Source organism: Bactrocera oleae, chromosome 2, assembly GCF_042242935.1.
Source record: "Bactrocera oleae isolate idBacOlea1 chromosome 2, idBacOlea1, whole genome shotgun sequence".
NCBI lineage: Eukaryota > Metazoa > Arthropoda > Insecta > Diptera > Tephritidae > Bactrocera > Bactrocera oleae.
This window is the reverse complement of record NC_091536.1, coordinates 81,974,713-82,002,559: the sequence shown is the minus strand read 5'-3', so window position 1 is coordinate 82,002,559 and position 27,847 is coordinate 81,974,713. Positions and strand designations below refer to the sequence as shown.

Sequence of the window (27,847 nt, the reverse complement as noted above, 5' to 3'; positions counted from 1 at the left end):
TTTAAGCCAACAAATGAACTTCTGATAAGAAAACTCTTTGAAATCAGATATCCGTTCATAGCAGGTTCAAAGCTTGTAAAACTCTGGTTAGACCAGAGAAAAAAAATTATTGTTCTAAGTTCTCTGGTTAGGCAGCATTAAAATCGATGAAAATGAACATCGGAATTATATGAATTTTAGACAAAATGCAAAATTTAGAACCAATGTTTCAGACCTATAGTGTGTAGAAGTCATCTCAGTAATCTCCAGGAATTAGATAATAATTTTGAATTTTTTCTTTAATTTAAACGAATTAAAATTTAAATGTTATCTTAACTTTAGAAAAATAATAATAATTGCATTTCCGTCTTTAGTTTGGAAAAATATGTTTAACCAATATTTAGAATATGATTATATTGCCCCAAATATTTTGAAGGCTTTCAATCTTTCGAACTAATTAGAAGATTACAACTGGTAAAAGATTTGGGGTTAAGTTTTGTTTTGCACCAATGCCAAGAGCTTATAGTTAAGTCCAAAGCGCAAACTTCCAGTGTCCATAATCCTTGGTCTCTCATTGTATTATACCGATTTCTTATAAACAGATGCATTATTGTCACATGTCATACGCAATACATCAAAAGGTCTTTACTATTTTCAGTTTTTATTCGACTCGATATCTGACATATTTATGTATGTACGTACATATGAGTTATTTTATACTCAAATCAAAAGCCACTTTGTATATAAGGAAATGACTTTGATATTATTTATACCAATCCATCAATTCTTCAGTAGACGCCGCTATCTCAAAGGTAACATGGTTTGATTAATTGATCGATATATTTTTAATGCGAAACGCTTAAGAAGAACTATATCTGAATATTTCATAAAATTTAACAATTTTAATTTACACAAAATCTAATGTGTATCTAAAATGTAATGAAATTGCAAAACTGCAATGAATATGTCTTATATTTTCACTTGCAACATATTTTCAACATCTACTGTTAGGTAGCTGCTTTACGAAAAAAAAGTAAAAAGAGAAATTAAAAAGAGCCCTGCATATTTTTCGAAATGTTTGAGTCATTATATTATATAACCCAAAAAACTTGATAAATAAATTCTGTAATATTTTTTTCGATAATACTACTTTTTTTTATTTATCCATATACATATATATTTTTATATAAAATCAAATCAAGAAATTTACAATTGACGATATTATTATTAGTATTTTTATACCTGTCTTACATATGTACGTTTTAAATCAGATTTTACAAATTAAAAGCGTTTTCCCCACAACTCACGTTTCCAAAGTCGGTGAACCTAAGAAATTTTTTGAACACTATTTCTATACCCAATTTACGAGATAACGCTAGAGAGTTTTTTTTTCAATTTTAATAATCGTTTTCATTTTACAATAACAAATTAACCGATTCTTTCGCAGAAGTTTGCCTTTTTTTCTTGAAAGTGTTTACATAAATTGAAAACGCCGCATTTAAAAAAAAAAGATTTGACAAATGTCACTAAATGTACCATTGGCTTTTAAATATATATATATTAATTTGCATTTAAAAAAATATCATAAAAATGGGACTTTTTTTACACGAATTAACCTTACTCCATCCCTGATTCTGAAGTTAATCAAGATTATATTGTTGTTATTGCATTTATTTTTGTAAGTATCCGATTCATTGCCAACTGATTAAATTTTCAAATTTTTATTATCGATAACTATACAACATCCTCATGAGTATTTTTCCTGTCAGCAAATTGCATTCTAGCTGTCTGGTAACCCAGTTACTGATAAGACGACAATTCATTATAGCATAACAACTTTTTACTTATTCGTCACCTTCATTTTGACCTGAGGAAACAAATCTCTGAAGCAAACTGATAAATAATATTTTAAATTAAAACAAATTATGGAGCTAGTAGGTTTTGTTCACAAATACGAGTGGGGAAAAGTAGGGAATGACTCTGCAGTGGCCCAGCTCGCAACACTCAATGATCCGCACTTTAAAGTTGACGAGAAAACGCCTTATGCTGAATTGTGGATGGGCTCCCATCCCAGCGGACCCTCAAAGTACAAATCCAGTGGCATTACTCTACAAGATGAACTACCATTTTTATTGAAAGTTTTAAGTATAAAAAAGGCTTTGAGTATTCAAGTTCACCCTAACAAAGTAAGTACACGTAATGAGTACACAGCTTGCACAAGTTAAATATATTTTTTTTTTGTTTTCAGTCGGAAGCACAAAAATTGCATGCGAAAGAACCCAACATATACAAGGACCCAAATCATAAGCCTGAAATGGCGATTGCCCTAACGCCCTTTACTGGTTTGTGCGGATTTCGTCCTCTCCCTGAGATTCGAGAAATATTGATGGATATTGAACCACTTAAGGCTTTGGCAGTGAACGATTCAAATGATCTCAATCTATTGGCTGCTAATGATGAAATTGGATTGCGTAATTGTTATCGTAAATTGATGAGTGCTGAAAAGGACACAATTGGGGACTGTATTGAATCAATTTCCAAAAACTATACAAAACGTAATGTTGTGAACATAAAACGTCACGATTCCACTATTTCTATATTTTTTGATTATTTTCACAGAATTATGCAGATACGATATACTTGAAATCTTTAACACACTGGAAAAGGATTTCCCAAATGATGTCGGTGTGTTGTCTTTATTCTTTTTGAATGTTGTTCGGTTGCAACCTGGACAGGCAATGTTTCTTGGTGCAAACCAAATACATGCATACTTGTCGGGGGATTGTGTCGAGTGTATGGCTTGTTCGGATAATGTGATACGCGCTGGCTTGACTCCCAAATATAAAGATCTCAAACAATTGCTTAGTTCACTAGAGTATAAAGGTGATCCAGCCGAAAGCAAAATATTTACTCCGGAACGTGTTGACAGCCACCAATTGATATTCAAACCACCGGTTGAAGACTTTTCACTGATACAATTATCACTGAAACCTTCTGATTTAGAATATGTTTTAAAAATTAAACAATCTCCCGGGATTTTACTTGTGATAAGTGGTCAACGCTACTTAGAAAACAAAGGATTGGATAAGTTGAAATTAACACGTGGATCCATTGTGTATTTGCCTTTTGAAAGTGGCACAGAATTACGATTTTCATCTGCTGGTGAGGATGAGCATGAATTTTTGGCTTACATCAGCACACCCAATGCAGTGCCATCCACCAACTTTCATATATAGTTGAAGCTGACGAATTTATCAACATTGATTGCAGTTACATTTATATATATATGTACATGTAGATTTTTAATCTTATATAATAAAAATGCAACTACTAGTATAACTTTGTATTGCCAAAAAATATATAGTGTTGTTATTCCATATTAGCACCGATTTAATTGTAATTTATACCCTATAAAATATAAGTACGTAAGCTGAGTAGATTTAGCCATATCCGTCTGTCTGTATATACACGAAGTAAAATCTCAGTGTTTGAGATATCGATCTGAAATTTTTGACACGTCCTTTTCACAAGAAGCTGCTCATTGGTCGATTTCGAACCACTATAGCATATAACAGCTATAAAAACTGAACGATGAAATATATGTTTTTACAAGGAATACTTTTTTTTGACAAGTTATCTTTATTAAATTCGGCATTTGGCATCCAAGGCAACGGTACAATCTCCGATGAAATTGTTCAGATAAGATCACTATAGTATATAGCTGCTATACAAACTGATCGATAAGAATCAAGACAAAGATCTTTTGATTACCTTTTATGCTAAAGGAAGGAAGGGTATTATAGCTTCGGTGCAGCCAAAGTTAAAGTTTCTTCTTGTTTACATTAAAATCACTTCCATGCCAACACAACTAATCAATTGCATTTGCCAACATTGAAGAATATTGAACCGACCCGAACTAACGCGGATTTGGACATTGTACAATTTTCGTTACCATACTGAAATAGTTACATGGTGTTTGAGATCAAAATTAAAAATTAAATTGTTATATTTGCTATTTGTTTGGTCTTTGATTTCCAAATGAAAAAATACATTACTATAGCTGTAACATAAAAAAAAATTAAAACAATAATTTTCGTTTATGTTAACAATTATCTATTATTGATATTAAATAATACATTACGAGTATAATGGCAATCTACACGATATTTATTTATACATAAATTAACAAGAACAGCATTTTCCTAAGATTTTTTTTATAGAATTTTAATACATTTAATAAATATATGAAGAAGACAGCTTACTACTTAAGATAGAATGAACTAAGACTCTGATGAATAATTAGACATATTAGTTACCGATATAACGGGGTACATAGTGTAGTGAAATTTAACGCAATTGTAGTTTTTTTTATCTATAACACCGATTGTATACGATTGTTCAAACCGTTTGCAATCAGTTGTGGCTGTAAGATTGTATATGTATGTTTGTATAAGAGTGTACATTCAGTAGTTTAAAAAATCTATTTTTCTACGTATAGTGTATAATCTCAAACATTTTTGTTTTTTTCAAATACGTAATGCAATAGGATATAATGCCTTTTAATATGTTAAAATTGCGCTAGTCGACCGCTTTCAAAAATTTAAACAATAAAGTACAATTACGATAAATATGTATATATATATATATATATATGTGCGCTCGTGTACGGAAAATACGCAAATATTTAAGATGCTTCAAAGCACATCAATATTCGCTATAAATATGCGAAACGTTTTGTATAAGTGTATAATGTAAGTAGTTACTTAAGTGGTGGGTAGTTAGTTCAGCATTTGTATATTAGTCATTCGTAATTTCCGCTTTTTAGTGTATATATTGTATATGTATAAAGTTGTATATAGTTAATTTTCACGTGTAAATTGTAAAAATGCGCCGTAGTTGGTACGTCTTCTCGGTATTGTGCAGTTTTATGTGTGTATCAAGATTATGTTGAATATATCAACTCGAATTGAGTTTTGCCTTTTTTGTGATATCCATTTATCTTATTTAACTTTACATTATATCATAATAATTTAATATCTTTAGCTTTTGAGCAAATTATTGGCACGCTTGTTAACATCATCCATGCGAACATTATTAGCGTCTCCCTTGGCGTTAATACGATCAATTTGTTTGTTTTGATTTTCCAATTCGGATCCCATATCTAACGCCATATTTCGCAGATTTCCCAACATTGAGTTTACTTGTCCAATATTCTCATCCATTTCATCTTCCCGGGCGTCATTTGTAATACGCGGAATGTATCCACTTTGAGCTGGTACACCACCCATTCGTTCCCGTTCATCTACAACTCTTGTTGGTTGACTATTCACGATTTTACCATCTTCATTTGCTTTCCAAGCATTATCGCCGTCGTCTTTTATTGCAACCTTCTTCCAAGGCACAACACACAAGCCACAGCATTTTTCCATACCGCTTAGATTTTTCTCAGCTTCTTTCATGTCTGCGTTAATGCGATCCATGCCTTCTTCAATTCGATCGAGTTGTTCCCCTTGGTCGTCCAAAGCTACCAGAGTTCGGATGCCAGCCTCTTTACTTTCTTCCATAAGATTTAGCATGCGACGAGTACTTTCGAGGGACTCATCTGCTACCTGACCAGATTTAATTTGCAATTCCTGCAATTCTGTACGAGGTACTTCGGGTGCAGCCATCTTGATGTCTATGTGATGATCTCAGCTTATTTTTTATCTTATTGTTCACTCACTGCAATTAACCACAATCTTAGAAATTTCGCAAATACTTGTTAATTGTTTGGCTCACCTTTTCTAAATCTGCAATAAAGACAATCTTATCGTGAGTCATATACGAACTGCTTGTTTAATTTTAGCGTAATTTACTAAAAGCATTAAGTTTTTATAAAAATCACTTCCTTAACCTCTACCCTTGAAATATATTGCAAATCAATGGTAAAACTCGCAAACTTTAGTGACGAAAAAACCACCTACTCTATAACTCTTTTTTTAACAATTTTATTTGTATATCTACACACGGTTGCAAAGTTGGTACCATTTTTTGTCTATTTGTTTTCAGCAGTATATTCGTAGTTTTGAGGATTTTCAGAGAGACCGAAAAATAAAATTATTAGCGCAACAGGGTGCACTTTAAAAAAAAATATTTCCGCACGAATTTAACGTTCTTATTTATCGTATAATTTACTGTTTTGGTGAACTAATTTTGTAACAAGTTTCCTAACATTATAAATTTGATATAATATCTTGTTTAGTGGCATATTTTTCTTCCAATAGTTTAATTTTGATAAAATTTCGACCACGGTAACAGTTACAACCCTGTGGCCGTTTTGACGAAAGCAGTGGTTGAAAAAGGAATTGGAAACATGGTAAATTTAGTTGAGTTAGTTGAGTTCTGTCATGTTGAATGGTTCAAATGTTGTTCGCGTTCGCATTCGCATGTTATTCGTTGTACGTTATTCGGGTGGGTCGTTTTTGTTGTAATTTTTTAGTGACACATTAAAAATTGTAAATTCTAGCGGCGCGCTTCTAATTTATGTTTGTACGGCATTTCTGCAAGTTTTATCTGCTCCCTTCTTGTTCGAAAATATTGCGGTAGTGTAAAGTTATTATATTTTAATATTATTTGTGAGAAAATTTGAAAAGTGCATACCTACGCTACTGAAAATCGGATTAGGTGGTGGCCGTGGTGACGTGACGGCAGTAAAAGTAGTAGCAACAGCGAAAGAGCGAACCAGTAGAAAAGATAATATGAAAATAACGTAGAATAAGAAAAATCCGTAACGAAAGCAGGAAAGGAGAAAAGCAAAGGTGGTCAAGTGCAAACGAATTGTTGCTGGTCCGCTGCCTTGGAGTAGCACTTGGCGAGTTTGCGTCTTCTGCTTCCGCCGACTCGTGGTAACGTGAAAATAAACGGACAACGGACGTGTTGGGTGTTGGAATCGAATACTTGTTTTACGCGACGCGAAACGGTGAGTACGCGTAAAGTTTACCTACCTACATACATATACTTACTTCAACCTTGTGCAAAGTTGTATGCTAAAAGCAAAAGTGCATTAAGTGACTCCAATAAGATAAAATGTGATAAAAATCTAAAAAAATTATAATGATGTGTGGATGAATTAATGCGTCATGTTCAAAACAATTTGGGTGTGTCGCTATTAAAATTTATAATAAATACAACTCGGACATCGTATTGTTAACTTGCTACGCCCTGAATGTTGTTTGTTTGCCACGTTAGTTAATAAATAAAATAATTTACATACATCCTATCGACTTAATCACAACTAATGTGGGAATACGTGTTAGTACTTTAAACAAACGTTTTATGTTGGTACTGGTAACTATTCCATCATTACACAGTACCACTTTAATATGTACATGTGTAACATACATATAGTAAATATAGTTTTACAATGTGGCTAAATTAATTGAAGTGTCTTCCCACTTTTGTTTACCCTAGTAAAATAGTTTTCATTTCACCTGCTTTGATTCTAACACCTGCTCCTGGCATGCGTGTATGTGACGACATCACGGTTTGTTGTGGGTTCGAATTTCGTCAGGACAATACGGATTTGTGTGTAGTTATACTTTCGTTTTGTTATTTTATAATAGTTAAGCTGGGGTAATAGTTCTTTTGATTTCATCCATTTCGGTTAACGAACCGTCTATAAAGGAACTGTGTAATTTAATTCTTTAACATATTCAAATAATTATAAATAAACAATAAATTTTGATGTGATTGGTGATGTACGTTTTTGTTTTGAATTAATTAGTTGTTCATTTTCTTATATTGTATTAATTTGTGAACATTGCTTATTTTTTCAGAAACGAAATATATAGTGATTTAAAAAAAAAACTGGGGTTTTAAGAGTTTTTAAAAAATACCAGATAAAACTTTTAAAAACAAGATCTTTCACTGATTAAACTTGTTTGCTATCGTTTTGTTCTTTTCCTCTACAAATATTTCGAATAATAATTACGTTTGTAGTAATCAAAACACAATTTCGTGATACGTTCAGCAAGTGTGCAAACTTAGGAAGTGCGCGAGCCGGGTTTGTGAATTAAAGTAACGCATGCTAATTACGCATCTTTCAAATCGAATTGTCGCAACTTATGCCGTAAATCGACGTCATGTTTAAGTGCATTCCAATATTCAAAGGCTGTAATCGCCAAGTTGAATTCGTTGACAAACGTCATTGTTCGCTGCCCAGTGTGCCAGAGGAAATTCTACGTTATTCACGTACATTGGAGGAGTTGTTCTTAGATGCCAATCATATCCGAGATTTGCCAAAGGTAAGAGAATAACATCCATTGTTCAATATATTGTATATACATATTTATATTAAAAGCTTACGTTATTTCACAACAGTATCAATGTATTGAGAGCATCAGTAGAGAATTTACATCAAATATTAGATATACCAATGTTTTAAATGCTCATGCAAATTTTTTTTAATATTGGATGTTTGGGAAAGTCTATCAGTTTTCTGTAGTATAATTTTTCATCCGAATTGTTTTATACCTTCGAATACCTTGGCGGAAGTTGCCAATTACATTTAACGCATGGGTTAAACAATTAAAAGAACGACATTTCAGAGTCTTATTTTGCTTCTATTTACGTTGTAAGCAGAATTTTCGTTTAAATATAATGTGTATGTTAAGAAAAACTTGAGTGCAGACAATGACAACAAAGAGAACATAAATTAAACTACCATACCACGTATACTTCAGTTAGCAAAAATATTTTTCTTTTAGTAAATTTTCGAAAAAGGCTACTCATATTTTTTAGTAAGTATTTTTCTTTATTGATCAACACGTTTTTCATAATATATTTTGATTACTTTCTGCCTGCAGTTGTATATCTCGTCCATTCTACTTTCTTGAACACCATTATTACCCATAAATATTTAACTTGCATTGTCGCAGTAAAAAAAAATTGTGTTAATAGTGTCATTCTTCGACGTTTTCCGCTGTGGTGACATTTAAATACCGATTTTCCACAGGTTGACACTCGTTAGTGGTGGTGACTGTTGTTGTTTTAATGTCAACTTTTTTGCTCTTTTGCAAAAACTTGATTTCCCATACCATTGACACATTTTTGCTAAACATTTTCCTATACTTTTACACATTAAACTAGCGTTGGTGTTCATTTAAATTATGCCGCCACAACTACACCAACAATTGAGTTTATGTATTTTTGTTTTCTAATGCAAATGTCGGCAAGTGAACCGGTGCATTTGTTGCCCGAGGGGAATATTTTTAAACACAATTTTGTATGCACTTACATGTTTGTACGGCGTTTTTTGTACTTTATAATAATGTCATGTTGGCAGAATAAAAACGCCATATGAATAAATAGACACATTTACAAAACAAAAAAAAAGAAGAAATATGTTGCACCAAAGTTATTAAGTTTGTGTGTCAGAACGCAACATAGTGCATGATTGTGATTATGCGCATGTGTGTGCATATACACATATATACACGTAGATATGTATTTATTTTTAAAAAAGAAACATTAGGTCAATATGCCAGTATAAAATTACACAAACTCCATTTATGTCCTTTTTTATACAACGATTATTGCAAAAATTTGCATCGAACAATCAACACATTCTATAACTAAAACAAGAAAAAGCGTTACCTTCGGCTGCCCGTCACAAATAAAAAAAGATGCCATACAAGAGTTTGATTATTATCGTACTTTTTATATGGCAACTACAATATATGTTATAGTGGTCCAATATCGGTGGTTTCGGCAAATGAGCAGCTTCTTGGGAAGAAAAGAAGAAAAGGACGTGTGAATATTCTCAGAGCGATATCTAATTGAAGGACTAGTTCAAGTGTATATTGAGAGACGGACATGGCTAAATCGACTTATTTGTGTGTCACAAAACAAATTTAATATACCCTGTTCATGGTATAAATATACACACATACATACGAGTATGTGTGTTATATTATTTTTTAACTTAATAACCAAGACTTAGGAATTAGTCTATTTCCATGAGCACATTTCTTTAAAGTAATACTTAAATTTGATTTCTTTGCTTTAATAATATTACTGAAATATAGAAAAATCCTATCTTCCACATTTATAACTATAAAAGCATAACCGAGTTTCTACTTTATTTTCATGCTTGGTTGGCGACTTTTCTGCCCTTTCGCACGCATTTATACATCCACGAAATAATTTAATTATGTGTAGATAGAAATAAACATAAAATATTCTCACACATATCACTACGAGTACAAGTATCTACTTAAGAAAATGTTTAGAGACACGCGAAAATGGGAGCTTTTAATTAAGAACGCTAGCGAACTGCTGCCGTTTTATATCTTTTCAGACTTTCAGAAAGCTTTTATTACGCTTATGCCAGTTAATCAACATGAAAAATGCTATACGAAATATCATTAATTGCACACGCGAATTTTTAGTTAAGTGTGTGAGCATTTATAAATTTCTGCAGCCTCTAAGCCGGCTCTAACATTTACGTGTTTATGGTTTCCTAATCGTGTAGTGACATCATTGTGTGGCGTTATTTAACAAATATTTTGCTAACGATTCACAAACGTTAAGCAGCAGTTTCGTGTGGAGGGTAAAAAAACAGTAGATGTGAGCCTAGACTTGGGCGAACAAGTGTGCGTTGTTGTTGATATAGCAGGTCTGTAGCGTGAGAGATATTCATATTCGAATAGGTGTACATATTTTATTAATCTTTTTCAATGATCTTTGGTTTATTTATTTATTTTTTCAAAACTAGTTTTCAACGACAAATAGTCGCACAATTTATTTGTATACAGTGAGTCACAAAAGTTTGCGTAAAAAATACAGATAAATTCGATAACTTCAAATATATGTTTTTTAAGTCATCTACAAAAATAAAAAATAGCGAAAGAACACACAAATTTAATACTGTTATATGGCTGCTTTTAATCTTCTTATTAATATTCCAGTTTTTTTGTAATAATTTTGTTATTTTATTTACTAGGCGAAATCTATGTGTATAAACTGCTGCTTACTGTACATATGCACATAAGTGTAACACTGTAGGCTTCTCAGTTATTCGTGTGAATTGCGATTTTGTATTACTCCAAACTATTTTAAGCTTTTAAAAAAGTAAAGAAAACAAAATTGAATTAAAACCGGTTTTGGTAATATATAGTATAAATACAGAAGCTGTTGTTTGTTATTTATAGAAATTGGATTTGCGTTTGTCGTTCTCCACTCTTTAGACAGTGGCAAACCTTCAAGTACACTTAATTTCTTGAGATCGCTACACTTAAGTATAAATTTATCTACATTTTTTTCGACACCCGCACTACACTTACATTATTCATGTCCATTGTCGTATTTTGAAAGTTTTTTTTCGACTATGACGTTTTTGAAGTGATCAATTAATACAAGAAAGCGCAGAGTTGTCTTCGATTGTCAGAAACTTTATATATAAAAGCAAGAAAAAATAAATTGATACATATATCTGATTAAAGTGTTAGAACCGCTATCTTCAATGCAACCAAGTTTTGATTTACATATTTTATATCAGTTTTATAATTGTGAATGATTATCATCATACAAATTATTCTCAAAAATAAAATATACCAACCTTATTTTATGATTTTCAAAACTTAAGACTTTAAATAAATTATAGTTGTTGAAAGATAACGCAAGATTCGAAACTAAGAGGTTTTTTTTTCATCGAAAGCCTAATATTGCTCCATCAAAGAGAGCAGCGCAACACAATTGCGCATGCGCCGAAGGAGATGTTAGCGCAGGGTTGACTGATACAGTTTGTTCGATTCGTTACTCTCCAACGCTTGGCGAATCGAAGACAGAAATCTTGTTGGTCAACACACACGCAGTCGGCTCGTAATATTTCGAATCGCATAAGAGCAGAATGTATTATTAATTCCTTGGTGATATCTCGGTAGGCATACCTTCGGCGAACCTAGTTAATTGGCTGGCCATAATATTATATTAGACGCCTTAAGGGGGTGATCTAGTGTAGAATTAAAAAAAATCGATTTTTTTTCATGTTTTCAAACTTTAATTATTCAAGAATATGTCTACGAGAGGATTTTTGAAAATTTAAATTATTTTCAGATGTATAGACATTTTACTGACCCGGCCTCCAAACTGGTTCGGCTGGGTCTAATCGTACAAAAGACTTAACGCGAAGCTTTAAATGCGTTTTCTCAGACCAGACCTTTTCAATATGATACCCACGATTTCTCGAGTTCTACTGGACCGATTTACTTGAAATTTTCACAGAATCTTCTTTATAGACCTCTCTCGAGTATGAATTAGTCTCATCCCCATATTTAAAATTTTATTTTTTAAAAATACGCGAAAATAAAAAAAATTGGAAAAAAAAGTTTTTTTCCTCTGCTCTTGTAACACTAATAAATAACTAATAAAAAATCGATACCAAAAATATTGATTGCCCTTTTTTTACGACACTTCAAAAATTACCTTAAATTCATGTCTAGACTAGAATACCGCCTTTACAAATTTGCGGCAAGCTCTACTTCGATCTATGAGGGTCTGGTGATCAATATCTAGCAGTTTTGGGCATCTCAAAGGTGCGGCGTTCACTGTCCCAGTACGATTCTACCTTACCTTTAATGCGAGAATCAGTGCTATGACCTAATCTTACCTAGTCACACTATCTAATAAGCATAAATTATTAATCATAATAGGTAACTAACAGTAACATTTTGAGAGAAATATGCACTCGTATATAAGTACAATAGATCGGCTCAAATTGACCGAATAATGAGTATAGTATGAAGTTGACTATGCAACAAGTTAACAATTATATATTTATAATATAATATAATTTCCATTGTAAAATATACAGAAATAATACGCTTGCTGTTTAATATGAATGCTTTCCAATGTATTTTTTATTTTTGCAATATTTATTTATTTATTTTTATAAAAAGGTTTTTTTATTGTAAAACTCCCTAAATTTAGTAATCTACTTAGCATGTTTCAATATTGCTTTTGTAGTAGCAATTTGTCTCACTGGTGTGCGTTTTCCTTTTAAGGATGTACTCAAATACACACATGCATACATACATACAAGCATAGGCGCATACGTATCTTAATACACTAATGTGCGAGTGAGTAAATCAGGTACGAGAATGCATGGGCGCGCACATATACATATATCTACATACATATATGCCGCTATATGCAACCATACATGTGGGCACTTACGCTTACGAGTATTTATCTATGCTCTTGTATTATCACTGGTCATATTACCCTTTCGCTGCAAATATTGCACTGTGGCAATGCATTGCTTTTCATGTTCTCCCATTTGCGTGCAACGTCGTCGTCATCTCGTCGTCATGCCCGGGTTGCTGTTGAAAACGATTATGGATGTCGTTGCATGCAATGTTGTTGATGTTATTCGCCGTCGATTGTTGTGACTAGTGATTGCTGTTGGTGTTTGTGTGTTTGTTGTTGCGCGTCGCCTGTTGCACTAGTATGCCAGTAAGGATGGCTTGGGGTTGCGTTACCTGCTCTGTGATTCACTTTGGAGCTTTGTTTACACGATGCGCTTCAGAAGGTGCTTTGTGAAGGGCGATGCTGATTATTTCGAGTAATTTTATCGATGCATTTTATTATTGGGTATGAATTCAAGAAACTACATAAGAGAGCGAAATTTCGATTTATAAATAATAAAAGTTTTGATAATAATGTAAATATGAGGTAGTGTTCTAGAACAAGTTCCATTTGACTTATAATCTGTTTTTTAAGTTTTAATCTTTTTTTTTGTTTATCTGATTCATCTGGTACTCTCGAACTCCTAACTCAGTTGGCTATTGTGCTTGAAGTTCTTGCACAATTTCCCTCAATTTAGCCGCTCTTTAGAAATCTATTCGGACACCAGTTAAAATGAACGCTCTAGTGCGTATACGAGTCGGATAGACCGAACCCCATGCGCGCCTACAAACTTAGCTTGGTTTAGCTTTTGAATGTGCAATACAATTGCGGTCACATTAACAACGACAACCGCAATTGTGACCACAGAAAAAATATTTTTTATTATTGACAGAGTTGCGAGTGCAGTTATTGCTAGCGCGAGAGCGGAGTTAACTTCATACATACATACATCAAAACATATATACTTAAATACATACATTCATCCATACATACATACATACCTACATACATACATACATAAGTAGATATTTACATACATTCATATATACATACATACATATATACATACATGCATACATATGCCCCAGTGGTATCCCCTCTGTCCGGTTGCAGTATGCAATCAGTAAATTCTTGGCTGAAATCGTTTACGGCCTTTTGTATCATCAATACAACGCCGCTCTATTAGCTTACCATTGCCCCTGCCTGCTGTCGTTGTTACCATTATACATATGTAGGTATGTATATGCACCATTTTAGCAATCCATTGACTACCTGTCGGCCTGGCGAGGCTGGCAGATATTTAGCGACTTGCTGCTGTGAGTTTCTGTTCGCCGGTTAAAAATAGATACAATAGCAAAAATGGTTAAATGTTGGGTTGGTTGGCTACAATGGCTGACTCGCGACGCCTCTTTCGTTGTAAATGGGTTGGTGCAGCGACTCACTCGTGTGTGCATACAACTTTCAACTGTATGTTCGTTTTGGCGTATGTGTGTTGTAGTTGAACTGTATGCTACTTCACACTTTACACTTCGATATCCAACACACCCAGTCAGTTGGTATCGGCATGCATGCCGTCTTAACCCACTCTCCTTTCTAGATTTTCATGTTATTGTTGAGCTAGCCGCAGTTGCATTTAATAGCAATAGCAAGATTGAAATGTGTGGCGTCATAAGCCGGCCGGTGAACTCATAGGAATCTAGGCACATAAGTATTGGTATGTTATGTCATAGCTTTATTCCATAAAAATTTGCGCTTTTCAGTTATGTTTTTTTATTTCAGTATTATAATTAAGAATTATGCAGCTGTTGGATATTAATAAAAATTAAAAACTATTTCGAAATATAATATAAAAGACTTGTGCAGAAGACTTTGAAAATGGTAAAAAGTGAAAGAAATTCATAAAAGCTTGCGACCTATTTGGAAGCGCAAATAACAAAAATTAAGGAAAAAATAATTTACAATCTGAGGTCGTGAAGGAATTTTTCACACAAAGTTTGATGTTATTTGTGAAGCGCGTAAATACAAAAGTTGTAGATCTTTTCATGGCCTACAACTTTGCCACTATACTTTTTTCTATAAGACTCGTAGTTTTGTTGGAAATCGAGATAAACCGTTTTTAACACTTAAATATTCAATCACGCCCTCGCCTTCCTATTCACGACCGCAAATCGCTCGTAAATTATTTTTCCTTTAATTTTTGTTTGTTTGGTTTTCAACTTAGTAGCTTATGTTTTGTTTTTTGTTCAAAAATTATTTACCCTGGTCAATAAAGCTAAAAGAATTTCAGCAATTTTGAAGTGCTGCCTGTTATTTTATTATTTTACATAAATTCTGAGCCACACAGGCAGGTGGAAATTTTAATTTCACGGCCACAGAAAATTTTAACATAAAATCGTTGTAATATTTTCTCAGTACAGCATGTATTACTGTAAAAAATAACGGTTAACGGTGTTGAGTAGCTAAAGCGTTTTTTTGTTGAAAGAATTATAAAGCATGAACTTGGAGAGTTTCGATCTCAGCAGTTATCTAGTAAGCGAATATCTAGTAAGCCATTCACAAGGCAGGCTAAACCGCCACTAGGCCTTGGTGAAATAGAGCACATTAGAAAATAATATAAATAAAATAAATTTCAAAAATATAGATATTGTTTCCTCGCCCAATTGATCAAAAATATAATTTGTTAATTCATAATATCTATCTTGGTTAAAAACAGTCATATAGCGAAAATCTTTAAGAAGTTGTAATCATATTCAAGGTTTAAGTCCAACTTTAAGTCGTAAAATATAATTTTTACAATATATTTTGTATTCTTTCACAAAATAATGTCTCAAAAACTTAAAATATATCTGGCTCTAGTAGGTTTAATATATATAATAGGTTTATAAAGATATAAATCTCACAAACCACTAAAGCTATATCAACTAAACTGGCTGAGAACAAGGCTTGCTAGCTCCTCCTAATAAACATTGAAAATGGATGAAATCAGGTAATAAACAACAACTTTGATCCGTGAAAAGTTTTAGATTTCCAAGCTAAGATGCTTCAAAACAGCCGCTGTCAAAAGTTAATAATGGGTGTGGCTCCGTCCACCTTTAGCTGAAATTCTATATCTCAAGTACTAATCTACCAATTTTAACCAATTTATATGATTGCTTCCCTTTGTGTTATATAAATTAAGCACCAATGAAGATATCGAAATAAAACTATGCGCAAATAGTGACTTTCAGGCATAACATCGCGCGCCAAAAGTTTTCGAAATCGTAACATACATTTTTAAGCCCCGAATATGTGGACCCTCGTGCTGCCCTTTTACCGAAAATAGCTGTCCATCTGTGAGTTCTGTTATTGAAATTCAGAGAGAAACTTTTCCCGATAATAATGTGCCCTTGTGTCAAAAATGTAAAACTAAGTGAGTCTACGACGACCTCTAACATAAGTTAAGGGGTACATGAATTTTAGCTAATTTTTAAAGTGTCGTAAAAAAAACCAATCAATATTTTTATATCGATTTTTTTTTATCAGTTATTTATTAATGTTACAAGAGTACAGAAAAAAATGACAAAAACAAAAAGTTTAAAATTTAAAAAACTGCAGCTGATGAAGTGGACGGTCTTGGCACATGATATGATGCATACCTATGATTTCAACCATCCTAGTCATCTGAAATGAAAAAAACGATTATCAATTTGCAATGATTGCGACTGTTTGAAAAAAAAACGATTATTTTTACAATTTTTTTATTTCTTTGTATATTTTAAAAATTCTAAAAATTGATTCTCTGAAAATTTCAAGTAAACCGGTCCAGTAGAACTCGAGAAATCGTGGGTATCGTATTGAAAAAATCTGGTCTGAGAAAAACGCCTTTAAAGTTTCGCGTAAAGTCTTTTGTTCGATTAGACCCAGCGGAACCAGTTTGACGGCCGGGTCAGTAAAATGTCCATATCTCCGAAAATAATTTAAATTTTCAAAAATCCTCGTAGATATATTCTTAAATAGTTTAACTTTGCAAACATGAAAAATATCGATATTTTTGAAATTCTACACTAGAATACCCCCTTAATAAAATACCACAATTGATTGTAGTCTATTCACAGTTTCGTCGAATAATCAATATTGAGTGCTTACGCAACGCTTTCTAATGTAGAGTAAAATATGTCTCCGGCTTTAAACTTCAAAAATGCAAGAATATAAAATTGTGGGTTACAACCGAACTTTCTTTCCTTACTTGGATGATATTTTCTCAGTTTCTAAGGAAAAAACTTTCAATTTTTTTTTGACTCACCCTAATCAAGCTAGCTGATTTTTAGTTCGCTTAGCTATTTTTATGTTCTTAAAAAGCCCGTAAACTCATTTAGTCAAAAAAGCTGTCTCTTCGGTCCCAAGACCGGTAAGTAACATCTGGAGAAAGTTAATAAAGGATTTTCCACTTAAAAATTTCTAATTTGTGCACCTAATGGTGAAGCAAATTCTATGTTCGATACAGTATTTTGTGTGTAGTAGGAAGAAGCATCAAAAGCCGGTATACGGAATTTTAATCCGCTAAACCTAACCTCACCTACTTCCAATTCAAAACTCTTCCATTAATATCGATACCGTAGGTTAATGAAACACAATACTGTGAAAAATATTGCTTTCACTGAAAACATGTATTTAGTATCAAACAGCTCTAGTTGTTTCAAGATCAATTTATAAAACCGTATTATATTTTCAGGTTAAAAACAAACTTTTATTATTTCTAAAGCAAATTTCGTGTTGATGTTCATTTGATGGCTGATTTACACAGCTTGTAGTCTACTAGTAGAGTAGGGAGAATCGTATCATATTCTATATGCAGGGCATAGCATATATCTATATTTATATTAACCGTGGTATTTATTTGTGAAAGCTTATTTTCCAGATCTTACAAGTGTAAATATTGCCTCCTAAGAAAAAACACTAAAAACTTACTATGAACACATACAATTCTGTCTACTCTATAAGGGTTCAGGCATTGAATAAATGAGTGACAGTTGTTAAATCTTTTATTATACACAACTAGTGTATTTAAGGTTATAGATCACAAGTCATGACCGAACTCCATCGCAAAGCCACGAAAAGCGCATGACAATTTTTTTTTTCAAACTGTACAAATAAACTTTTTTGAGACGCCCGCAAAGCCTTAATTGCTTTTTGTCGCTGGTTCTTTTTTCTTTTTTTTTATTTAAATGCTTAGAACGGATTTTTGATGCACTGAAAAAGGTAATCACCATTCACTTTGGAAAGTACTTACTTGTGAATAATAGCGGCGAATTGTGACTTTATATTTGCTTCAATTTATGTGCCGCCAAAAACTGAATTTATTGCGGTAAATGAAAAACGTGATTTTCATAACAAATTGATCGCGGCCACAAACTCAAGCCGCTGAAGAAAGAAGCAGCAAAAGTCAAATTGCGCTGCTCCAGCTTAGAGTCTAGGTAGGTCAGATTAGACAGGCATTGGGCATATGAAAATTGTGTTGCATACAACAACATGGAATGAAAGGCAGGCAAAAAAATTGATCGCAACTTCATGGTGGCTTTCAAATGTTAATTTTTTTTTTTTACTTTTACTGAAGTATTGCTTTTCCGTGTCTTTGTGACTTTTTCCTTTTATTTTGCATGCAGTTCACTGCGAATGACAACGAATTGCAAATTTATGATTGGAAATATCAATGATAAAGTAAATGAAAAAAAAAGAAGAGGATGACTCGGGCTTTGTATGCGGTATGTGAGATATTGGGAGATGCATGTACGTTTGTTCGGAGAAAGTAGAAAAGTTGTGGAAAATCATGCCATCATCTCGCATGCAATTTATTTTGTGCTAGTTAATGGGAATTCACGATTATTAAAATTATTTTAACAGCAAATGATTTATCAGTTTATGAGCAGTCGCCATTGATTTTATTAACAGCGTACATATGTACTTACAAGCCACATTTTTTTCTTTTTATTAATTACAAAATTTAATTTTATTTCAGAACTTCTTCAGACTGCATCGTCTGCGAAAATTGGGCTTAAGTGATAATGAGATAGCCCGATTGCCTCCAGATATACAGAATTTCGAGAACTTGGTAGAACTAGATGTTTCGCGAAATGGTGAGTGCCAACTAATTTGCATTGACTATTTAAAAAATTAATAGATTATATTACAGTTAAGTGAGTGTTGCCACTTAAATAGCAAAAAAGAAAAATCTATGCAAAATTACTAATTGTAATACATTATATGAAAGGAAGTTATAAAAAGGGAGATGATTAGAACATAAATATATACATACATACATATATACAATAGTACATATAGTTCACATTCCCGTCTTTTAATCTTAAGCTTTAAAAAATAATAATAGTAGGATGGAGCTCATTGGATTTAGAGTTTACAACGAAAATGAAAGGAAAAATAATTTAAGAACGATCTGGTGTCGATTGTTGGAGGGGAGGGGGTGATTGTGTTTTTAAGGGTATCTATCTATCTATCTCGATTTCCGGCAAAATTACAAATCCTGTGAAAAAAGGTTTGATGGCAAAGTTGTAGGTAATAAAAAGTTCTACAACTTTGGTGTACACAATTTTTTCTCATAACCTCAAAATTTGTATGAAAAATGCATATAACTTAGTTTTTCGTTTTTATTTTTAACTTTTACAATTTTTTCACAAAATTTGCTGTAAACTTACCTTTTTGTGTCCGAAACGCACTACAATGTTTTGATCTAGAATATTTATTTATTTTTTTCACCTTATTTTGATTTAATATTGAAATTATATTCAGCCGAAACGCCACTCCAAATTTTCTGTTTTTAAGTATGTTGAGTTTTTTCTTCATTGAAATCTCTATTTTCTGATGATGTAAAACATTACTATGATAAGTTTTCTTAGAAAATGTAAACAATGACCCCAATAAAAGATTCAAAGCTGTTGTTTTACTGCATCTTACTGTTCTGTATATCGCATACTGGCGAAATTAGCAGGTAGATGAAATAAAAAAAAAAATTATTATACTCGTATTCTTTTCCAATCGATTTCATCGTTCTATTATTATTAGTGCACTTTTCACCATTTGCAAAGCTCTGGTATATTAACTTATTTGAAAATTTTTTATTATTTTTTTTTCTAACTAAATACTCACATCCCTAGTGTTAATCTTATACAAAGAGCACCTCGCTGCCTTTAGTCCTCGTTCATTTCTATTCGAATTGTTGCACTCAATTAAATTCATTATTGCAACTTGTTCTTGTGTCGATCTGCTATTGAATTGCAATAGATTTGCCAACAATAATAGCACTGAAATCTAATCAGAATTCTCATCACTCTGCCATCAATCCATATTGCTTACCATTGTACCGTTTAAATGGAATTCGCTATTATTTAAAGAATTATGCTCGTGAATAGTGGCCATCAGCCGCCACTGTGAATGACGTCAATGTACTTATGTATTTGCCAGACGTAGTGAGTTACACATTTTGCTCTTGAATATCTTAATTGCATATTATTTTTTCCGCTAAAAGCAAATGCATGTACTCGCTTGCTCGCGGAAACATTGCATTCGCATTCGGATTATCGTGCCATCAATATGCTTCTCATCATTGAACAATTGCGCTAAATATGGTATCAATCCGCGAATTAATTAAGTGCAAGAAATACAAGAAACAGCATTACAAGTAGATAAACCGATGTTTTCGTTTTCAGGGTCAACATTAATCATAATTGTTGTGTAAAACATGTTTGCATCTCTTGTTTTTATGAATGAAGCGATATCGAATACAAAATATATGTCCTTCTCAGTGCATAATTCTTCAGCTCAAGAGAATTTTGAGAAATCAAAGTTCTTAAGCGGGTCATATGGGTTTCACGACGTCAAAAAATCGTTATTTTTATTGTCTTATTTAATTCTACGATATCTCAAAAATATTGTCCAATATTGTTGTTCAACATGTTTCGAGTAGTAGTTTTGGAGATACAACCAGATATTGTCGCTCCAAACTTCAAACACTTTTTGTAGAAACTGTGTTTTCAAAGATTTCTCGACGACTACTCTACCGATTTGGATCGAATTTTACACAAGTCTTCGAGATGTAATTCCCAATAGTTTGAGCGAAGATTTACTTCGATTGCGACTATTGAAAAATTAGAGCAGTTTTAGCGTTTAAAAAAAAAAAATAATAAACTGCAAAAAATCCAATTTTACATTTGTCGTTATTTAACTAAACCGGTACGATCTTAAGTAATATACAATTTTTTTAATCAGATGAACTTGTAAGAGACACGCCGTTTTTTCTAGGCGTCGCCAGAAATGATGTCACAATTTCGGTGCTTTGAATATTTTTTAACTTCCCGCTAAGAAAATTGAAAATTTTCTAAAAATCGGGAAGATATTGGTTTGCATCATTTTGCAAAAATCGAGTTCTCAACAGATCTCGACGTTTTGACGGTCGAGGAAGCTTCCCCGAACATTTCTACGATGATGTCCGTATGTATGTATGTATGTGTGGATGTATGTGTGTGTGTGTGTGTGGATGTATGTGACCCTCTTATAACTTTTAAACGGCTCTACCGATTTGAATAAACTAAACGGCATTCCAAAGGGTTTCATTGCACTTGAATTTCGTGTGAGTTTGGACCCAATCGGACCAGTAGATTTTGAGAAATCTCAAAAATAAAAATTTTAAAAAATCGTTTTTCGAATTTCTTCCAAACGACTTGACCGATCGACACCAAAAACTAATCAGTTCTAAACCTTGAAAAAACACATCGTTTGCCGCAAACCGGGTCAAAATCGGTTGATTTACTTGCGAGATATCGAAAACGAAAAATTTCGAAGAGCTCAAAAGCAGTGAAAAAAGCGAAATTTGAACGTTAGCATATGAAATTAGAGGGAAGTTGCAGGGATGGCCCTTGAGGCCAACCGTTTTCCACATTTTTTTTAATGGAATTTCAGCAATTCTTTGTATAATATGTATCTTTAAGACGGTAAAATTTAAACTTTTTACAATATAAATTTTTATTAATTTTTCCCCGATGAAACCCATCTAAAGATAGCTTTTTTTGTCGTGGTAATAATAACCGAAACCTTAAGTTTTGAAATGTTAAAAATTGTCAAAGCTTTATATTTAAGCCACATCAAGATGAAATAAGGGAGGAATGTCGGTGACTGTTTGAGCTATAAATGATTTTAGCCGTACGACGAACATAACCTGACCAATTATATTCACACTGGTCGTATATGTATCAAAATTGTAGCATCTAAGCGTCTCTAATAAAATACGCAAACATAGTACTGTACTCATAATATGTACATACCCACTTACATTTTCCATCCGATATCGAATACATTAAATGTGTCAAGTATGCCTCAAGCTTATTTCACATGTTGAGCCTATAGATTTTCACTTCACTGGAAAAGCATACTGACTATTTGTAGTCGAAATGAAAGGCAAGCTCGGTTGTTGCTCGGCTGTACATATGTATGTACGTATGTATTGCGTAGTTTATTTTATATGTAAATACAAATTTTGTGTTGGAGGAGTAATAAACAATCAATTTGATCACGCTTTTTTGGCCAACTTAAGCAAAGCAATAGGTCAGCCGCTAATGCTTGGTTGCAACACATCGCTGACCGCAAGAAAGGGGGATTACTGAATCCTAACCTTTTGCCTACAGTTGTGCGTTACTTATGTAAAATGATGCTCTAAATATTATTATTTATTATATTTAAGTATTTAGTGGCTATATCACGTTTACTGCTCGCTGGTAGACACGAGCATTATGCGTTGCTATGCCGGCTCGGATTTTATTGTTTAGCCAACGATCACGGGAAGTTCATTATTTGTATACTAATAGGTGTGTATACAGGTTTATATCTTATGTACATATGTATGCTCGTGCATATACATATATAAATACAAATTTTGTATATATTTATAGCAAAGTTAAAAGTTTGACGCCGATCTATCTATAAATATATAGATACAAGTATGCACAAATGTTCACATACAGTTACTTATTGCCTCGACACACACTTATATCCACATATTTCTGTTTAAAAACTAACACCATAACATCTGTTGGAAGGCATATTAAGAAAATAAACATTTCCACGCTAATTAAACATTCTGTTGATTGAAAGAATTTACGATTTACGCATACAATTCCACTTGCCAGTGTTGCCATACTTCCATAGGTGCATTAATACCAATACTTGTGTGTATGCGGGCACATTATGTTTGGATTCAGCGCTGCTTGCCGGCATTGATTTTCACTTCCAAGTCCAATCGTGGCCTCACATGTGGATTTCGTCTGTTTTTAAAACATACTTTTTATTATTAAAATTGTTATTTAAACAAATGCAAACACACGACTTCGTGTACTCTTGTAACGTGAAAATGTATCAACATAATGTATACATCGTATGTCTGTATGTCTGTATGTACGCCAGCAACTGGAGAAATAATTTGTGGTTCGGCGAAGTAGCGGTAATATTTTGGTTGAAAATGAGTACCTGCCACTTTGGAAAGCACTGCATATATACATATATATATTAGGGTGGAGCGAAAAAAAGGTTTTTTTTTGCTTAGCCTGAGGGTAAAATTTGTTTGATTATAAAAAAAGAAAATTTTTGTAAAAAAAAAATTTTTTTTTAACATCTAGAGGCTCACTTTTAAAATACATTTCGAGTTGGTTTTGGAGTTTTTGGTTTAAACTTCTCACATTTATATTAAAATTACCGAATTTCACGGTTTTTGACTTAAAATTTATTTTAACGCTTAAGGAAAGCATGTTGTCGTTTAAGACTTTTTTTAAAACTCCAATAATGACCACAAAAATTTTTTTTAAGTTGGTAACTTTTCATTGGCCAGAAAGAGGACTCTCCACAACTTAAAGAACACTTATCAAAAATTTTTTACGAAATAAAAAATTTACTTTAAAGGTGAAGCCTCTAGATGTTAAAAAATTTTTTTTTTCAAAATTTACATTTCCTTTTTTTTCCAAATTTTTTTTTCCAAAAACTTTTTTTTCTAAAAATTTTTTTTTTCCAAACATTTTTTTTTTCAAAAATTTTCTTTTTTTAAATCTTAAAATTTTACCCTCAAGCTAAGCAAAAAAAAAAAAAATTTCTCTACTCTAATATACATATATACAGTGTTGGACAAAACTAATGCACAAAGTTCACCTTGTATACATTTAGTTAAAAACAAATTGTAAAAGTTGTGCCAAACTTTTAAGTTTTTTATAAATATATTAGGATGTTTAAAACAAAAATTTATCAAGCTAAACCTCTTGTTATTACAAATAAGATTTAGACATACAAAAATTTCGCATAATATCTATATTTGCTCCGACAAAACTAAAGCACTAAACTATATTTACTTATTTATTGACTTTAATTTAAACCAGTCCTGTTAAAATTCCAACTGTACAATTAGATATGTCATTTTTGATCACCGAGGGTGTTGCTTCGTCACAAAGAAAATATTTGTGAAATGGCGCGAAATAAGTATTCAGCACTATTTAGGGAAAAAATTATTAGCGATTTTGAAAACGGTAAATCAGTTACTAATATTTCGAAAAAGTTCACAATTAATCACAGCATTGTCTCAAGAATTATAAGTAATTTTCGTTCTTCGGACTCCCTAACCACAATTCATGGAGGTGGCAGATCACGTAAAACTACTAGTCGTGAGTATATGGCCATAGTGCGCTCCATAAAAAGAGATCTCTTTATATCAGCTAGATCAATTCAGACCGAATTGGGCTTGAATATTTCGTGCAAGTCCATCCAGCGACGATCTGATAACTTCATAATATGCAGAAGTGCAGAAGTCATACATTTCACACAAAAATCGAAGTGCGCGTCTTGAATTTGCAAAAGCTCACTCTAACAAATTATATACAGCTAAATGGTTAATTTCGTGCTTTAGTTTTGTCCGACACTGTATATACTATGTGTGTGCGTATGTGTACTGTACTGCGGGGGTTTGAAAGCTAATCAATAATCTGTGAACTCGTACCTGTTGCGATTCGTCGTGTGTAGGTCTGGTGTTGGCGGTCGAATGCGCTAGGAATGTTTCGTTGGCGCGGCAAAGTGGGTGTGAGAGTCGTGCAATCGGCACTTTTTCAGCGTTCTGCACAGTTGCAAACATACATATTTGCCAAGTCGCATTCGCAATGTTATTTAGCGCGCAAAGCAGAAACTAAAAACTAAACAAAACCACACGTTCTCACTAACGGCTTTCTCTGTGCTCCGCTCGATTGTGTGGGCTGCGGCCCATTGCCGGTGAATGGCAGTGAACATTTTATTTTCTATTTCTTCTTTTCGTAAGTTTTTCCGTTCGCCGTGATTTGATTTGTGTATGCGGGTAGTTTTAATTGTTTTCATCGCGCTTTCAACTATGTGTGACGTCAAAGGCGACCGCATCTGCTTGTAGCACCATGCCGATATGAGGGGACCAACAAAAATTCGCCAATCAAAATAATTTTAGCACGGTTTGCATTTCTCACAAATTTCAGTGCAATCTCAAGATAACTTCTGAAAATATGAAATCATGAAATTATTGAAGTGGTTTCAGAGATGCTAGTCCATCATAGTAGATTTTTATACCCTGAACAGGGTATATTAAGTTTGCCACGGTGTTACGAGATATGTTCAAAGGAAAAGGTGTATTTTGCATTTTTTTGAAAAGTACTAATTTATTCATCAATATCTATTTTGTCCCCTTCGAGGTAATCCCCGCGGACATAATACACTTGTACCAACGCTTTTTCCTATCCTCCAAGCCCTTCTGAAAGGCGCTTTTCGGTATGGCCATCAGCTCTTCGATTCTAACTTGATCCCATCAATTGTGGCAAAACGATTTCTTCAGTTTTGAGAATAGGAAAAAGTTGTAGGCAGCCAAATCTGGTGAACTACGGTTTTGTTTTCGACTAAAAAATCACAAATAAGCATTGATGTGTGAGCTGGTGCATTATCGCGACGATGGTGCCACACGTTTCATGTCCAAAACATTCGAGAAAATTGAATGTCATGAGCCGATTGATATGCCAACATCCTCTGCAATTTCCCTAATAGTGTTTCGACGATTTTCAAGAACAATTTTTTTCACTGTTTTAATGTTTTCTACGCTTGTTGACGTGGTCGTGGCCTCCAGTATGCTCATCGTCATCAACATCTTCTCGGCCTTCTGCAAAGCGCTTGTACCTCTTATAAACACTTTTTTGAGACAAAGTGGACTCACCGAATGTCACAGTCAACATTTCAAGTTCAAGTTAATTACATATTCTTTGTTCCATTTTTTTCAAAAGTCAAAAGTCAAAAATCAAAGAGCACATAAAAACGTGACTAACATTTTCTGTTGTCAAAAACAAACTACAAATTGAAATTGGCTCCTAATGCAAGCACATAATAAACATACATATATGTCCGATTATAACAAACACAAAATACCGATAATCGAATGTACACAACCCGCGATCAAAATTCAGCTTTTCATTTGAAAACACCTCGTATATATTCTGTCCATCTGTCTATACGAACTAGTCCCTTAGTTTTTGAGATATCGATCTGAAACTTTGCACTCGCCCTTTTCTCACCAAGAAGCTGCGTATTTGTGGGAACGGTCAATTTTCGTTGCATAGAACATCTTAATATTTAATGGCACACCAGTATGACAGCCAAAAAAGTTCTCGCTTTTATACGCAAAAAATATAAAAATGATGACAGTAAATTTCAGACCACTGTTCAGTTATTTCATTGTAGATACACGAGTATGTGAACATTTTTTATTTTGCGTCAAAAACTAAAAAAAATCCTTTAATATTGTGTTTTTAATTTTCTATATTGTGAGTCATTAATCTTTTAGTGCATCTCTCACCAATTGTGAAATTTCTACCTTATTTTCAGCAATAGTTTTTTTTATAACCTAAAAAGCTTTGTGTATTGCTATAAAGATCAGTTTTCTTTCGAATCGCGCTCATAGAAAAAGTGATTTTTAATGCTACAATTAATTTTAGTGACCAGCGAATTTGTATATTTCTTTTGCAAAGCAAAGAAGAATTCAAAAACTTAACACATTTTACGTTCCAACATAAAAAACACCAATACATACACACATGTGTTGTTCGGCCATTACAAAGATAATCGGTTTGAATTGAAGAAAATTGTTTCGTAATTTCCCACATTGTGAAAAATTTAATTGCTGATCTCCTCATTATTAAAAAAAAGGGGATTACTCAAATGATAGTTACACTCTATATATGTATCTATGTATTTACCATATATGCGAACATATGTAGTACATGTAAACTCCAAACTTAAAGCGTTGTGATATCACCCAAGAGATTGTACTTTAAAATTTAGGAGTGATGTTCTTTTGGCCTAGTTTCCTTAATGACCGACAGTAAATTGTACTGTCTTCACTCTATTAACAAGCTAGTTCATTTTGGTATACTGTTAGTTAAGCTGCCAGCAGTTTAGAAAACAAAACTGGCATGATCGTTACCTTTGTCGAAAATATCATAGCAAATGTTGAAATCAATCTTTTAAGCCAAATAAAAAGTTAATATTTGATAAACAGCTTCAGTGTAGCAGTTAAACCCGGTAGTGAGTACCTAAGAGACATGGTTTTGAGTGCCAAATTCTCTTTTGAAAATTTGTTAGTACCCGTAAAGGTTTAGCAGAGAATATCGTCTTGCATGGA

General features: G+C 33.0%; 3 protein-coding genes across 21 annotated transcripts in view; 2 read left to right on the top strand and 1 right to left on the bottom strand.

The window, feature by feature from the left end:
• Positions 1–1,795: 1,795 nt before the first annotated feature.
• On the top strand, positions 1,796–3,338 carry Mpi (mannose phosphate isomerase). Its single transcript, XM_014244416.3, has 3 exons — positions 1,796–2,165; positions 2,228–2,534; positions 2,599–3,338. Exons 1-3 carry the CDS (start codon positions 1,905–1,907, stop codon positions 3,213–3,215), a joined length of 1,185 nt encoding a protein of 394 aa, XP_014099891.3. The 5' UTR covers positions 1,796–1,904; the 3' UTR covers positions 3,216–3,338.
• A 731-nt stretch (positions 3,339–4,069) lies between these two features.
• Snap24 (Synaptosomal-associated protein 24kDa) lies at positions 4,070–5,964 on the bottom strand. Its single transcript, XM_014244417.3, has 2 exons — positions 5,758–5,964; positions 4,070–5,700 (listed from the first exon to the last, which is right to left on the bottom strand). The coding sequence occupies exon 2, from the start codon at positions 5,646–5,648 to the stop codon at positions 5,019–5,021; it is 630 nt and encodes a 209-aa protein (XP_014099892.1). The 5' UTR covers positions 5,649–5,700; positions 5,758–5,964; the 3' UTR covers positions 4,070–5,018.
• Positions 5,965–6,345: 381 nt separating this feature from the next.
• scrib (scribble planar cell polarity protein) overlaps positions 6,346–27,847 on the top strand; it is a 125,812-nt gene continuing 104,310 nt past the window's right edge. For 15 of the 19 annotated variants that reach the window (XM_036361527.2, XM_070105838.1, XM_070105837.1 and 12 more), the window contains exons 1-3: positions 6,346–6,937; positions 7,794–8,261; positions 19,139–19,256. In XM_036361527.2, the coding sequence (XP_036217420.2) occupies positions 8,100–8,261; positions 19,139–19,256 (280 nt within the window). In that variant the 5' untranslated portion in view covers positions 6,346–6,937; positions 7,794–8,099. The remainder of the gene's footprint in view (positions 6,938–7,793; positions 8,262–19,138; positions 19,257–27,847) is intronic. The other 4 variants (XM_036361546.2, XM_036361545.2, XM_070105833.1 and 1 more) reach the window with 3 other exon arrangements.